Source organism: Girardinichthys multiradiatus, chromosome 5, assembly GCF_021462225.1.
Source record: "Girardinichthys multiradiatus isolate DD_20200921_A chromosome 5, DD_fGirMul_XY1, whole genome shotgun sequence".
NCBI lineage: Eukaryota > Metazoa > Chordata > Actinopteri > Cyprinodontiformes > Goodeidae > Girardinichthys > Girardinichthys multiradiatus.
The window spans coordinates 5,482,265-5,499,191 of record NC_061798.1 but is presented as its reverse complement, the minus strand read 5'-3'; the positions used below and the strand labels follow the sequence as shown (position 1 = coordinate 5,499,191).

At 41.8% G+C, this 16,927-nt stretch overlaps 1 protein-coding gene across 2 annotated transcripts; it reads right to left on the bottom strand.

Annotated features, from left to right (window-relative positions):
* Window positions 1-820: 820 nt before the first annotated feature.
* Window positions 821-15,060, bottom strand: LOC124868564 (ectonucleoside triphosphate diphosphohydrolase 7-like). 2 transcript variants are annotated; one of them, XM_047365969.1, is made up of 14 exons: window positions 14,887-15,060; window positions 13,274-13,351; window positions 12,976-13,158; window positions 12,372-12,577; window positions 11,328-11,478; window positions 10,536-10,639; window positions 10,323-10,382; window positions 10,069-10,217; window positions 9,802-9,968; window positions 8,409-8,610; window positions 7,888-8,007; window positions 7,707-7,792; window positions 4,575-4,736; window positions 821-4,314 (listed from the first exon to the last, which is right to left on the bottom strand). In XM_047365969.1, exons 2-14 carry the CDS (start codon window positions 13,279-13,281, stop codon window positions 4,098-4,100), a joined length of 1,815 nt encoding a protein of 604 aa, XP_047221925.1. In that variant the 5' UTR covers window positions 13,282-13,351; window positions 14,887-15,060; the 3' UTR covers window positions 821-4,097. The 2 variants fall into 2 exon arrangements, with proteins under 2 accessions (XP_047221925.1, XP_047221926.1); XM_047365970.1 differs by having other exon boundaries at window positions 13,274-13,332.
* Between the last annotated feature and the right edge of the window lie 1,867 nt (window positions 15,061-16,927).

Below are 16,927 nucleotides of genomic sequence, written 5' to 3'. Positions count from 1 at the left end.
TTTACACAATTAGACTTGTACAGGTATTTGTTGTAGAAATGCATATTACAAGGGGATTTAATAATTTCTTCATTTTGGCCTGAATAAAAATACACACCTTTCATTAGAACATTGTCTTTTTATTTTTGGAAGTTGTGTTTTACATCCTAGAATGTTGAAGAAAATGGAGATGGTGAAGATGGCCAGGCGCTGTCCAGGTCAGGCCCTTCCTCCTAACACAGGATGTCCGTGATCACCTTTTTTATGGTTAAGGCCAGCCAGTACTTCTGTTAGCCCCGCTACCCTGTCCAAACTTGGCTGAAGAAAAACGTTGATAGGACAGTGGGTTAGCCCATTAGATCAACCCTAACTGCTTTTCAACCCCAATAAATGCCTTTATGTGGACATCTAACTTTTCATATGTATTTTACATTGTTTAGAAGGAAGGAAATGGCATCTTTTCTATGTCTATTCAATAGAATTATGTTTTATTGGACACGCCAGGCCGGGCATTCAAAATCTTAGTTTTATGAGTGTAGATGAACTAAGATGAAGCTACAGCAAGTCAACAGTTCACTTCCAGGTTTTCAGAAGACTTCTGTTAACTGTGGAAATCTTCCATTTCTGCACAGAAAGGATCCTCAGTGGAACTCTTTACCTGCTGAGTCCCATGGCAGCTGTTCTCTACTCAACGGGTTTTAACTCAGTACAGCATTGATTTGACTAAGCCTACGGACCCAACAAGCTGGAGAAATGGAACCTTGATTTTAAAAATATGGACTTTTTCCTTTAAATTCCGATCGTTTTGTGGGACAATTCAGTGAACACGGAGCCAAACCACTACCATTTTTGGTTCTTTTTATTGGAGTGGAAATGTTTCAGTTCACATTTGGGTTAAAAACTTTCTCTTTTCAGTTAATTACAGTCTAAAATTGCACAATGCCCAGCTGAGAAAAAGAATGGTCCTTTAGCAGGAGGTACAACAGAAGCAGAGAAATCCTAAAATCCCCATCAGGATGATGTTGGACATGAAAGAGAACCTTAAAAAAAAAAAAAACAATACACTGACAGCCTGACTAGAACACGCAGAACCTGCATGTAAAGAACACTTTCTGTTTCTAGCTGTCCTCTTTGGAACCAGAGAACAAAATGGTTGAAACAAGATCATCACCTGGAGAAATCATGCCTCATGTTTCTGAGACCAATACATTACAGAACTTCTCAGGAACTTTCTTCCAGCGTTCCTAATGTTTAGATCACATGACGAGAACAGAAATGCTCACAGAATACCAAAACACCAGCTTCACTGTACACAACTAAAATGCAGTCCATATGAAGGCTGGAGGAGAAGACTGGTTCCTGAGGGTAAGGCTGGTTTACCTTAAAAACAAAAAACAAGGTTGGAATCTGGTTCCTGTTGTACCACAGACACACGTTCCCTACGCAACACTTCTGCTTAAACGGATGGTTCTGGATTATTTAACTGAAGTTCTGTTGAAAAGTTATAAACACTTTCTAACATCTTACCTGCAATAGACAACCCTGTTAGTGTCTTCATTTAGCTAAAGCTAACAATTACTCAGACCCAGGCAGATCCTGTTTTACGAACCTTTAAATCATCGTCATGTTTGCATTGGAAGATTATCAACAGATAAATGTATGATTATTTGCACAGGAAGTAACGGCATGATGCGGTGCAGCATCAGTGATCTACCTGAGTGAAACGCAGAGGAGAAAACATGTAAGCAGTTCTAGTTAGGGAGTAACTGACAGAAAGGTGAGGTAGTGTAAAAAGCAATAATATACCAATGAACACGGCTGCAGGATTATGTTTGCTTTTTCTACCACTTTAGTTTCGTTTTTTTTAAATCAGACAGGAAACTGTAAATTAAATGTTCTGTTCGCTGGAAGATCATTTGTCACACACCTACCTCCATTTCTCATACAAACGTCTGGGCGGATAACCTCCAATACAAACATGACAGTTTCAAGGGTCAGATCAGCGTGTGTTCATAAACCTTCGCCATATGCTTGAGTTATTTAAAGATGGTAGAGGTCAGTTTTGGTCTTAGCCCAATCGGACCAGCCACTAGGTTCAGACAGTTCTCTACTGCAGGTACGATATTAGCAGTTTAACCCAAGTAAATCAGGCCTCCAGGGCTTTGTTCTGTCTCCAGAAACTCAGATCTTCTTTCTGTGCTGAAATGCTTCTCTAGAGTCAAACTTTGTTCGGAAGGAAATGCAGGAGCAGCAGCAGCAGGAGGAGGAAGAGGATCTTGGAAGGACAACAGTACTATTCAAGTATCAGAGGTCATTTTGAAGCTGACATCTTCCTACAGGTTTGCTTTTGAGGAAATCTGATTTCTATTTCCAAAGCCTCATCAGATGTTCTGTCACCAGTGGACTGAGGATTAGATGGAATTAAACTCAGGTTCCAGACGACGGCAGCTGCTTCATATTTGGTGTTAGAAGAATGTCTGGATCAACCCGTTGCATTGAAGGAATGATGGATTAAAACAATGATATAATAAAAAGGTTTTAACCAACGTTGATGGAAGAGTCCTCGCTAAATCTGGTGCAGCTCTGTTCCTTCTCCTGTGGGTCATGTTGAAATGACCTGTGGTATAGCTGCAGTTGAAGTCAGAAGTTTACATACACTCATTACCGACATGAAAGTGGTTCATTTTGGACATTTAATGATTTGTTTTAGCTGCTCTTTTTCTGATAATACAACAAATCTTCAGGGATCGCTACAAGTTTGAATTTAACGTCATTTCTTTTCTGCTCCAAACAGGTTGCGATATATAGGCACACCCAGACTAACTGGTTAAATGTCCCTTTGTAATTTGAGAAACCACACACTGCTAGTAACCATCCACAAAGTTCTGATTCTGGCTGGATATTGGACCTCTCTTCTTAGAAATGGTAGAACTTATTAGATTGGTTGGTTATCTTATTTATGTCCACACTTCAACCATGTAGCTGTTGAAGAAATTGGACAAAGTCCTCCTTCATTATTTGGTCCACGTTCTCTAATGCACCAGTACCAAAACACACCCACAGTATGATGGTGCCACCACCATGCGTGACAGAGGGTACACTGTTCTTACCTTGAATCCTCCAAATACATTTATTGTAGATGTGAGTCAGTAGCATCTTTGATTGATTCTTTTCTTCTTTCCAAAACTATTTTTGCTTCCTCTGACAAAACAACCTTTGCCCAGAAGATTTGTGGAGCGGGGATTCTTTTAAGTCAGCACCAGTTTATGGTCCAGTTAAACAATGGTGATTCCTGGGCTGTTCCAGGAACTGCTTTAACATCAACTCTAAAGAAAATTCATCATTAATAGCTGAGCCTGGAGAGACCAGGAGACCAAGCAGTTCTTCCATCTTTACCCAGAAGAGGGATCAAACGTCCAGCCAGGATTATACCAGAAGCTTGGTGATGAATACAAAGAGCCTGTGGCTCCTCTGCATATTGCTACGGAATATTTAACCAAGTATCAGTGGGGTGTGTGTGTTGTACACTTTACATTCTGTTTGAATTAGAGAAAACGAAAATTCAAACATGTGCACTTGATTTCACATGGTTTTAAAAAAATCCCTGAGTTGCCGTGTTTTATGATCAGACAACCCAGAACTATTGGAGATTCAAATTCATCATTAAAAGCTTTACATCAATGACATTCATGCTGATGGGTGGATGTAAACTTCTGACCAAAGAGGTCCGTTAATGCAGGAGTTGATAGGTCTCTCCTACAGAGAGTCTGTGAAACGAATGTGGGGGATCAGAAATCAGATAATCAAATCTGAGTTTGATGAAGTCGTACAGGGTGATTCTCTCCATCCAGGGCTGCCGGGAGGAGAAGTAAGTGGACCTGTACATTTGTTGCACTCTGCGTGTAAAAGAAAATTGAATTTACAGATAACTTTGGTCTCCTGGCTTATTAGGCTTTGGATCCTCTCAGTTCAATACTCTCCAGCTGTTCCTGCTGTGGAATTCCCATCATTTCCTCGACACTCACATTCTTCAGTTGTGCTAGCTGAAACAGTTTGAGTTCAGCACGTTGGAGGACATCCAGCAGGCAGTGTGGAGCCTCCTGCCGGTGCAGTGTCTCTCAGGGGAGCAGCGCCTCGCCCTCTTCAGCCCAGAGGAGATCCAGCGCCTCGGCCTGCCGCAGCTCCCGCTGGTGGATCCTCCGCAGGCGCAGGATGTAGAGCAGGATGGCCAGAACCACCACCAAGAGGCAGAGGGAGAACAGGTGGTGGTTGTAGACAAAAGAGGGTCGCAGCCAGCCGGGGTGGCCCTGCCGCAGCGTCTCCTGCTGCAGATCCCTGGAGAAACACCACAAGAAGATGTAAAGAGACAGACTCCCACAGATACATCTGCATGTGTACATTTCTTTTGTTGGACAGGATGACAAGATAGCTGGATTTGGTTTCTGGTCTTTTAGCCAGTGAAGCCTCAAGATCTTATTGGATCAGCAAGACTATGAGAGAATGTCAGCATGTTCTTCACTTATGTTAACATCACATGTTCTATAGGTCCAAGCTGTTCCACAGTCAGAGCAGCTTCCTGAAGGAAGCCGAGCTACCTGAGAGGCAGGAAGCGGGTTTTGAACAGGATGGCCCCCAGAGTCCACTGCACCTCCTTGTCGTAAACCAGTTGGGCTGTTTTCAGACTTGGGTAGTTGGAGGGAAAACGGAAGCCAGAGTGCAGAACTTCATACATCCACGCCGACTTGAAGCACTGATACCTGAGGAAAAGGAGGAGAGCAGCACAGCACCTAAGTTCATATCTGCAGCCCAGGATGTCGAGACGAGTTTGGATTTGGTGCCAAATATGTGGTACTGTTACAGTGCAAATAATCTAAGAGAGGTTTACTGAACGCAGTGAAAATAGGCTGGGGTTTCTGAGGTGAACAGCTTCCCACCCATTCCAGGCAGGGTTGGGTGGCTAAAGTCAATCACTGTATCAGTCTGCACGTCAAAATTAATGCTAAAGCTATAGATTACCCCCAACTGAACAGCGCCTCCTTGTGGAGACCTAGCACCAATACACTACTGATGAAATGCACACATCTCAGAAAATGAAGAGAACACTTTAATCACAATAAAGGATTACGTGAGTCAACCCTGGGACATTGATCTGGTCAGTTAAGTAGCAGGCAGGGTTGTTGATCAGTTTCAGCTGCTTGTTAACGCAGGTACCAACAGGATCACGAGAGGGGGGCAGAGACAACTTCCAGAACAGGAAGGGGTCTATGAGTAAAGGCCACTGACATTTCTCCCTCATCTTTTCAGATTGTTTCTTTCACTAGTTTTGCATTTGGTTTGGATCAGTGTCACATGAGTTCATGAGGCGACGCCTGGACCCTACAGAGATTTCACAGGATGCCAAAAGATTATTTGTCACTACAGGAAATCCAGAAAGACTCCAGATCAAGGAGGAGATTCCAGGAGATACACAGTTACTCTTGTGCCCCTTTTCCATTAGTACCTACTCAGTACTTGTCTCGGGTCAGTTCTACTCTACTCTGTCAGGTTTGTTTTACGTTACAGTTGAGTACCATCTCAAGGTGGGTGGGATCGTTAATGTCAAGGCGGACCCACAGCCTGAAAAAGTAACGTAATGTGATTTGTAAAGACACAAACACAAGACGACCGGAGGACCTGCTGCTGAGTCTATGGCTGTTGTCAGACTCATAGTTAAAGAAGAGCCAGAGAAGGCTGCGGTCACAGAGGCGAAACACTCTGGATCAGTACAGGAGAGAGTGAGGTGGTACAAGCTAGAGGACGTGTGAGGGTGAGCTAATGCTACCTAATGCTAGCTTGTTATAGTGGTCATATACACAAGAAGTCCAGCATACACTGATTTAACGGCTGAAGATATTAGTTATTAAAATAGGCTGTGACTAGTGACTGACAGTCTTCTGACATCGCGTTTTCAGCACGATTAAACCTGCATTCAATCAGGAACTAAAAACAGTGATGCTACATGGAACCGTTACCAATGGAAAAGCCTAAAAGTAGAGTACAGTGTAGTGAACCACGCAGAGTAGGTACAAGTGAAAAAGTGGCATTGGAGAGCAGCTCAGGATCATAGAAGGTTCTTAACCCATCAGCAGGATGGGTAGCAGCTCCCAACTGCAAAGAGGAACGGGATGGGGGGTGGGGGGCCATGAGGGCCCAATGTTCTCTGGAGAGCCCTGTGGAGCCTGAAAGGTATTTTCATAGAATACCAGACTTGGCAGGTCTAGCTCTGGTGCCCTGTGCTTTTCAAAGATAATAGCGTGTTCACTTTGAGCACACGTGACAACAGAAAGAGTAAGGAGAAGCTGTGGTGAACATCAGGCAGTCTGTAACATTGTTTAGCATGACTGCTTTGGTCTGGGGAGGCATACAGACCTCTACAGGCCAGACAATGGCACCCTGACTACCATTTGGTATCCTTAGACCCACTGTCAGACCCCATGTTGATGCAGTGGGGCCTTGGATCCTACTAGGGAATGAAAGGCCTTGTGTGGCAAGATGATGCAGGCAGCTCCTGGAGGATGAAAGAACCGATACCACTGATTGTCCCCAAGGATCAACTGAACTAAATCTAGAACATCTACAATCCCAGCAGGTCACACTGAAGACTATTCAGTGATACCATGGTCCAGCTGTGGCAGGAGATCCTCCAGGACACCATCTGCAGCCTTATTAGAAGCAGGTCCCGGCGTCGTTAGGCATGGTGGAGTTTCAGGGTCTCCTTTAATTCAGTTATCTGTAGGTTGAACATCTTTATTTCCAGCAATGATGTCGCATCAGATCATTCCAGACACATTGTCCAGCATGATGCATTTTTAAAGTGTTCTTTAAAAATTTTGAGCAGTGTATGTTTGGTATATAAACAGTTTGTCTGAGAATATTGATTCCTTATTCCAAGGGGTTCTGTGTTTACCAAAAGATGAACTATATAATTACTACGGTTGGTCTTTGAGACTCCAGAATCGAATGGAAACAAGACCAACATTCCGATTCTCCAGGAATCTTTTAAATTCTGATTCCTAGTTTCTGATTCCACCAACTGGAAGAAGAAGCCGCCGAAAACCGAACCCGTCAACCATTGCACACCTGCAATAAGATCATAACATGCACAGGGTGCATGGCCAACATGATTAAACACCTCTGGGTTCATGGTGTAGAAGCAACAGAGTGACCCATCATTGACGCGCTGCGCCGGCCTTCCTCTGCTACCTCTTCCTCCGGCTCTCAGCGTCGCTTTGTAGTCAGAACCAGGTCGGTAAAACCAAAAAAAAAAAAACACACACATTGAGCCAGCTAACATGTTATAGTCAACATGAATTGGTGGATCAACTCAAATGCTAATACCCAGCTAACATTAACCCATGTATTTTTTTCCAAAGACAAATTATCTGAAAATCCTGTGAGAAATTCATAGTACAAAAAAAAAAAAAGTAAAAAGTTCTTAGAACTAAAATTCATAGAGAAGTTCGGAGTATTTTATCCAAAAAGAACTCGGGTTAGCTAGATCATTTAAACCGTATAAATTGTTTTGACCTCGTCTCTTAAAAGAATCGATTTGAGAATCGCTAGAAAGCAGAATCGTAACGAGGAATCAGAATCGTTCAAATTCCAAAGATCCCCAACCCCAGCCTGAAGACCAACTCCTTCAGAGAGCCAAATGTGACAGAAAACCCACAGATTGTGGGTGAGTTTACTTGAGCCTGCTGATGTCAGCCTGCTGAGAGAAAAGCTGATTGTCCAGACGCTGTTTCAGGGTTGACCACTTAGTGGTGCAGTAGTCCTGTTACAAAAAAAAAAAAAAAAGATATTTAGCTATATCATCCGATTTACTACAGATTTATTCTGCTTGAAAACACTTGTAGTGTGATTTAGTACCTTTGCAGCTTGAGCGTATTTATCACTGCTGTACTGTCCTCCTATCCTCAGCACGTCCTCCATGCAGTAGTAGAACTCCGAGAAGCCGTAGAACTCACTGTTGCTGAAGTTGATGGGAGCCTGAAGAATAAAGTGTTGAAAGTTTCAGCTCTGGGAACAGTCCAGCCCAGAATGGTCAGTGTGGAGGGAACATTAAAGGAAATTGTCACTTTACAGCACAAACGCAGTAACAGATGATAGAATCTTAACAGCTTTTTCAGTTTGAGATTCCATATTTTTCCAGAATTGACTTTCCAAAAAAATAAAAACACCTACACAACTTTTCTAGGAATTTAGGAGACTATTTTCAGACAGATGGATGCTTGGATAGTGAATAAAGTCTGGAAATACATACTTCCAAACGCTTTCAGACTGTGTGGGAATCCTGCATTAACTACTAACAACCCAAGTACATCAGTTATGCACCTTATAAATGAACCTAGCTGAACATGACAGTGTGATGCTAATAGAAAGTGTAGTACCTGGTATATGCCTTGTGGAGACATGGTGCCGTTGTGGAGGCCCAGGAAGGGTCGTACAGCCTCCTGACACCGACTCCAGTCACCCTGACCCCTCAGGTACAACGTGTGGTTACCCCGGGTGATTGTGTCAGACATGCTGACTGGGAGACAGGGATCCAGGTAGGGCTTTTCCTCAATCAGACCCGTCTCTGTGGTCAGAAACCTGAAGAGCAAAATGAGAACATTACCTGGCAGCCAAATCGGTCAGACTGGTGAAACACAGCAGAACAACTATTTTTATTCCTGACCACCGATTCTCACTAACAGGTGCATCTCAATAAATTAGATTATTGAAAAGTTCAATTATTTCAGTAATTCACTTAGTGAAACACATTATATAGATTATTTACACAGAGTGATGTTTTCCATCCTTTATTTCAGTTAATTATGATGATTTTCTGCTTACAGCTAATGAATACCTGTTGCTTCAGTGTAGAATATGACACCAAACCAATAGAAAAATGTTTTTAGCACAGAAATGTTTGCTTAGTGAAAAGTATGTTTATTTCCTGATTAAAGGTTTATAATTTTCAAAATGTACTTTTAAATCTCTCAACCGAGCCTCGTGGGAACACATGTTCTAATTTGCTGAGATGTACCTGTAGCTTGAGCTCTGGACTTTGACTGGACCATTCTAACACATGTATCTGAAAGTAACTGATCTGCCGTAGCTCTGGCGGCATGTTTAGGGTGGTTGTCCTGCTAGAAGGAGAACGTTTTGGCCCAGCCTCTAGTCCTTTGCAGGATCTACCAGGTTCTCATCCAGGATTCGCCTGTTTTTAACTCAGTCCATCTTCAACAACTGTGACCAGCTTCCCTGTGCCTGGTGAAGAAAAGCCTCCCCATAGCATGATGCAGCCACCAATATGTTTCACCATAGGCTTCAGACAGGTGACTTTTTAAGGATTTCTTTCAGTAGTTGTGAGTAAACACACCAGTCTTTTTAGAAATGTGTAAAAACCAATAATTGAGATCTCTCCGAAGCTGGAAACTATGGAGCAGAATGAGTGGCTTAGTGAGGATATTTCAGGGTTCAAACTGGGTTCTCAGCTTTCTAAAACTAGCTGACATGTGAAATGACCTCAGATTCTCTTAGTTCATTCAAATCGTAACAGAACGTGAAGGGGGGTGAAGAATGCTTTCACAAGTAAACACAGCTCACAGTGATTTCCTGTTTGCTGTTGGAAAGCCACCAACCAAATGACTTGGCAACACTTAATCAACACAACGTAGCTATCCATTCATTTTATAATCATTAAAACATATTTTCAACAGCATGTGGTAAAATCCGTTATAGGGACATCAGACATATCAAACAACATTAAAACAATGACTTTGTGTGAATGTATCTCACCCGTTTTTGGCAAGTGTGCTGTTCACCAGCTGGTCCTCGTAGCGCTGCCGGGCCATGTTTCCCCCGAAGCCCAGGAATGTGGTGACGTACACTCGGTAAACATGCTGTGTTTGTTCGACATCGCAGCCAAGGTTGAACTCTGCGAGAACGCTCTTTCCTGCCTCCTCCTGGAAAACACAGGGAGCGTCAAACAGCACCGCGGCATTCCGGACCTGAATGTCTGGATCTCAAACAGTAGCAGCGTGATCAGCTCCCGCGTTTCCTTACTTCTTGTGGCGAGCTGAAGGTGATGGCACTGGGGACCTCATAAGCTATCTGAAGGGAGGCTCCGCCCATATCCATGATGCCCACTGTGCGGCGCCTGCTTATTGGCGGCTGATTTTCTGACCCAGTTGTTACCTCAACTGTGGCATCCTCTGTATTAAAAAAAAAAAAAAAAAACTGATTTAAGAATTTAACAAAACTTTCAGAAAATCGTTCATCAGCAGATCCATCTGATTATGATGGCATTTTTTACTCACCCTCATCAGGATGATCAAAGCGACCTAGGACAAAATTAATGCCAATCCATGCATACACTCCTAATAGCGACGAGGCAACAGGAACATGTCATCACAACCAGGAGGAGGGGAAAAAAAAGAAAAAGAAATCAAACAGGGAATAGAAATACTTGTTAACAGAGCAACATTTACCTTCTACTGTCTGCTAAGATGTAAACAAGCATGGGACCATACCTTCCTGTTTCCCAGAGATGACCTCAGCGTGTGAACGGGAAAACAGGAAATCAAACTCCAGAGGAACATCCATGACCAGGTCCTCCAAGATGGCTGTTTGCTGGCTACACATAAAGAGGCCTAGCATTAGCCTGAACACGGTTAGACACTGCCAGTCCCCAGACATGACATGAAGACAGCTAATCATTTTGGGCAAAATAAAACTAGTTAAGCTAAGAAATCTTACAAAAAAGGAATCTGCATCTAACCAGTCTGCATATTAACCTGCAAACACTGTGAGCTTCCACCACTACTGGTCTAACGATACATTCAGCTCATAAGATGAGACGATACATGATCCTGAGTTACGAGAACAAGAGGAGAACATATTGGGAGGAAACTAGGAACCTTCTCTTGATACAAAGCAGGACGTTCTTTCTGGCTGGTGCATGTACAGATGAAAACGTCCAAACTCTTATCTGCTGCACAGCTGCATGCATGGTACTAAATATTATAGCATTTAGCAGCTTATAAATGTAGTTTGTGTTAAGATCAGGGATAGGTTTAGGGTCAGGGCTTGAGAGCAAATAATTCAGAGAATTTAAAAAGGAAAGGACAGAGAGTGGTGGAGCCAGAGAACACCTGCAGCTGGATGCTAATGCACCACACAAAGCCAAATACAAATAGATTAGGCTTCTCCTGCTGTGATTCCTTGTGTTCAACCTTGGTTTCTACCAAAAGGGATTCCTTAGAGTTTGTAAAACAACATTTGGACTACTGGCTGGTTCTGTACCATCACACACTGATCTCTACCTCTCAGGCAGCAGCCGCATGCCAGCGGTACACAGGATGTAAAGCGGCGTCTCTTTATGTTTGCTTGTTGGGACGTGAGCAGCAGCAAAGCGGAGGAGAGGCTCCAGGTAGTCACTGGCCTGAGTGGGTGTGTTCGCCAGAGTGGAAATACCTGAGGGGAAAAATACAACATGTAGCTAAATGCACAGTTCAGTACGACTTTGTTTAGATTTAGGGCAGGTTTTCTCCTCTAACTATTGTTTTTTTCTTTTTTTAATTTTCAAACTGTTTCTGGTTGGTGCAAATGATCAGAGTATCACACCACAACTAGGTGATGCTGTTGGCTCCAACATCCATCCTCTATAACAGCTTGTCCTTGCAGGGTGAGCGTCTCCAGCTGGCATTGGGTAAAAGGCTGGGTCAGCTGTTTCGGAAGCGGAATAAAAACAACTGTCCATGTTCAATTTACGTTTTCCAAACTTTTCTAGGGGGTGTGACTGTGTGTGACCCAGCAGACAGCATTATCAGCACTTGACTTCAGCCTGACAGAGGTAACATTATGGGTTTTCATAAGGGTTGGTGATTACGTTATTCAACTGGTGCTTACTGTTTGCAACACAGTCCTGGGTGACAGGATCATGGGAGGTCCCAGACATACGCTGGGATTCCAACGTGGGGCCACTGTGACATCTGCACCCCCCACATATCAAGCAATTCATGTCAAACTGACAATGTGACAGCTACCAAACTCAATGAAGAGCTGGTGATGCCAGTTTAAGAAAGAAGTGACGTAATTGTTGCCGTTTCTGTCGTTAGAAAAAGATTTCTCAACATTCATTTTGCTTTTCTGTAAAACAGAAGGATATGTTCTTTTTCCCCAGACACATCTTGCTTTTTATCTCTCTTTTCTACACAGATAATCAGCTGTCCATGAAAGCCTCTGGGCTTCTTGCTGAACGTTTAACACCTTGATTTGAGTGGATTTTCATCACATTAAAGGGTTCAACTCTAAGATCTCAAATCCAAACTGTAACTGACAGGATGTGTGTGGTAACTCCTTCTCACCAGGTTTGATCTTTTTGACAACAGGTTTACGGTCACTGTCCCTCATCTGTCTGATGTCCAGCAGGGTGTGGGGGTTCCCATTATGCGGGGGCCAATAGTACACAAAAACCCTGGAGCCACTGCTGCCGCAGTCTACCACAATCCCATAATTCAGAGCAGAGTTGAGGATATCAGTGGCTTCCATGGACTCCACAATGGAGAAATATCTGGAGGAAGAGGTAAACAGACCGATGATATTCTCTCGTGTATTTCAGCTCTTTCTAAACTCCAGTTATACCACATCAGCGAGAATCTGTACAAGGTGTGAGAGAACAGCAGGTGTGACACATCTGAGGTCCTGGGAATAACCTCAGTTTTATCTAAAATGATGAGAAACAAACAGATGCTTCTGTTTTTTTAATCACTACTTAAACAAAATAGTCTGAACAACAGAGAAAACTGAAAGTCTTTCACTTAGTAGCAGCACATATATCTCTGATTTGATGAGTTTTAGGCCTCTCTGTGCTGTCTTGCAAGAAAAGGAATATTCTGAATATGATTAATTAACATGTTTAAAAGGCACATCTGGCCACTTTTTCAAATCTTCCCTATGTTTCCCACTCACTTGTTGACTCGGGCCCCTGGCCGGCGCTGGGTGCCCCACAGCTGCCTCTGGTAGGTTGCCAGCAGGAGAATGGAGGTGATGAACAATAGGACCAGAAAGAGAAGCCTCTGCTTGGTAGCACAGTTCAGAGACAGCAAGGACACGCTGCAGTACCAGGAGGCTGGCAGGCAGGACAACGTGATCCTGCAGAGGAAGAAGGCAATAAAAAAAAATGGAGGATTAAATAACTCAATTAGAAAAGGACACACAGAAGCGCCACACCTCAGAGCCTTTGGCAAAAGCCTTATCAGTTAATTACCTTGCCATGTGTCCCAGTGAGGTAAAGCACAAGATGTCACAACCGTCACCTCATGGTGGCTGCAGTCAGACCAAGGTACTGTTAAGGCAAGAAGATCAAGAAGACGAGACACAACTAAGAGTGGTGCAATATACCTTTCCTTCACACAAAGCGATCTGCATGTAATGCAAGAAATTTCATCTTGCTCTCATCTGACCAGAGTAAATTTAACATGTTAGCCGTCTCCTCTATATGGGCTATGGCAAACTTTATTAAAAACTGTGATTTTTTATAACTTATGTATTCTTAATAATGGCTTCTTTTTGTCACTATCCTTTAAAGGCACGTGCATGACTGAAATAGTTATCCTACAGGCTGTTTCTCTGATTAATTCTCTGCAATCCTTCCAGTTCAATTCAATTCAATTCAGTTTTATTTATATAGCGCCAATTCACAACACATGTTGTCTCAAGGCACTTCACAAAAGTCAGGTTCATACATTCCTATTAATCCTAACCATTGAACAGTGCAGTCGGAGTTAGCTTTTTATTCAAATTGGATAAAAAGTTTTTCTATCTAAGGAAACCCAGCAGATTGCATCCAGTCAGTGACTTGCAGCATTCACTCCTCCCGGATGGATGACCATGTCCATCTTGGTGGGCTTGCAGTGGGGCCATTTTCTTTCCATCTTCAGATGCTGGACTGATCAGTGCTCTGTAAGGTGTTCCAACCCTGCTTTAATCTGCACAACTTTTCTTCCTGACCTTTCTGTTGGGCTCCATGGTCTTCATGATGCAGTTTGATCTCTAATGTTCTTGAACAAACCTCTGAAGTCTTCATAGAGCAGCTGGATTTATACAGAGACTCAGTTACACACAGGTGGAGTCTATCCAGGTGACTTCTAATGGCCACTGTTTGCACTGCTTTTTATTTTAGGCTATCAGAGTACATGTGGGGCATAGGTACAAATACACGTCACACTTATAGTTATAAAAAGACGTGAAAAATCATGTATCAGTCCACCTCACCTCTTTTACTATAAGTTTGTCAAATAAAACCTTAATAATAATAATAAGGCTGTTACATAACAAAATGTGGACTTAAAAGGTTATGAATACGTTTTAAAGTAGTGTATACAGAGCTGAACAATCAAGTACATTCTTGATTGTAACCCATTTTCCAGATTATTTAACCTAAAACTATTACCATAATGAAAGGTTTTATGAGTTTAAAAAGTGACATTGTAGATTTTATTTCACGAGTCCAACATTCTGACAACAATATTGGGTCCATCTTTATTACAAACATGGTGTTAACTTCCTAATATCCTTCCATCGCTTTAGTGTAAAGCAATAAATGTTAATTAAGAGTGCTGCTAGTCTGACATTAGCTTTGCCTTCTTCGGGTAAATGGTCCCATAAAGAAGCGTACCTGCCTCATCACCTGGTTGCGTTAAGGCAAAACGGGTGTCAGCCAAACCGAATTAACAATGGATTAAAAAAAATTGGAATCATTCACTTGATTATACTTCTGTATTTTTAACAACTGAGTTCCAACCCGGCTAACGGTGCGTTTATTAGCAGCTGTTCTGAACGGTATCCACCATATGCTCAGTCTCAGTAGTATTAACCTACCTAAAGGACACTTCCGTTGGCCATGACGGGAAACACCAACCGTAAAATGTGTTTCATGTGTCCAGAAAAAGGTGATAGAATCCACTTCGTTCTCAGAGATGGTTTTAAAAGAAGACGACGAAGACAGGAGGAAATGACCGATTTATGTACGGAGCTTCCGGTGTCAGACCACCCGTTGGCGACGTCATCAAACGCCTCTGGTGCCTTCAGGTACTGCAGTAATACTCGGGACTGTGGCGAAGAAGTTCTGTGTTCTGTTTTTCATTTTTTCATTTTAATGCTATATCACTGATTCTTGAGATTCGGGATAAACATGTCCTGCTGAGAAAAGCCTATTTTTCAAATACAAATCAAGACATTCATCTGGATCCACATACTCACAAAGTTACATCCTGAGTAACACTGCAAACCAAGGTTATTTTTGCAATCATTTTAAATGCTTTTAGGAGGAATTTGTTTAAATATATGGTGGGTAGTTAGGAGGTCCATGTCCATGTAGAAGAGAAGGTGAATAAATATTTGTTTAAATAGTTTGAAACAGCTACATTTAGGATTTTGTCAACACCGTCTTCCCATACAACACTGTCAGACATGTTTTTGGTGATTTTTGAAAAATAAACAAAAGCTTTGCTCATTTTATGTTGTTTATGTCATAAATGACCATATGTTCTACATAGTGGTATGCATTAATGATTCAAGTAAGTTAAAAATGCATACATTTCAAAATTTGGGTTTCCAGAATAGTGTGAAATCACGACAGAAGTTTCGATTTTTATTTCATAACATGTCCCAGTAACCAAATGTTATACCATATTTAAAAAGTTTTGATTCCTGTTGGACTGAAAAAAAAATTATTATTTTGGTTTTAGAGTGTCTGATGGAGTAGACACAAAACAAGTTCTAAAGTGAAACATTTTTATTTCATTTAAAAGCTTTTGTATAGAACCTGTTCTATTTCATGGTTAAATAGCTTACACATTTCTTTACAGACACATGCAATTCCAACAAACATGGTCTTCATTTAAAAAAAGATTTTTTAAAACCTGTTTTGTCCCATATCTCAAGAATTCCTGATATTTATGTTTTTATCTTATCTGCTTTGCTTTGTGTTTTTCTGTCTTTCGACACCACCCACAGAGGAAGGCAACCTCTGTGAGAACAAGCATTGCACTGTTGGAAGTCTACATTACTCATGATCTTCCTTGGTCTCTAAACAACACTCACATTGTTAAAGGGATACATTTTCACTTTTGGAGTGAGACTTAAAAAACGTTAAAGGATTACAAACAGTTAATATCTCATCTGCTGTGGATAACATCATCATTAAGTATAAATCCAGATTAGTTGGTCCCAGAACCTAAAGCTAATAGCTAGTCAGAGCAGGGCCGATACCAAAGAGGACTTCCTTCTTCCTTTAAAACAGTTCCAAACCACAAAATGACATAGGTTAATGGTAACACTACTAGCATTTAGTATTACACAAGTTGATGATCATTTACATTAGAAATAGAGAATATAGAAAGAACACCACAGATGATCTTCCTAAGTGGAACACTGTGAACAGAACATTGAAAGCAAGAGTAACCAAATGTTACAGCTGTTTAAGTGAATACTATTTGAATACATTTTACATATCCTTATTTTCTATTAGGTAGTTACTCTGACTGGGATCATTTTGCATGTTCCATTCACAGAACATGCTCTACTTGGGAAGATCATTAGTGACACACCGCCTCCAACCTCCATTTCTCTATTTCTCCGTTTTAGATCCCTGTTCTGAAAGGGTACATATACTTTCTTGTCACATAGCAGCTGGGGGACCACACTGTTATTGAAAAAAGTCTATCTATGGAAGCTGGTGTCTATCTCCAGCAGTCTATGGCAGGTCGCCAGTCCATCGCAGCACATGAAATGTAAAGACACGAATTCTAAATTAAATCACACAATTGAACTAATCTGCAAAATATTGTTGTGGTTACAAAAAATGTAAGGTAGAGTCTATAACAAAATAAGATCTTTGTTTGTTAATTTACTCCCTAAG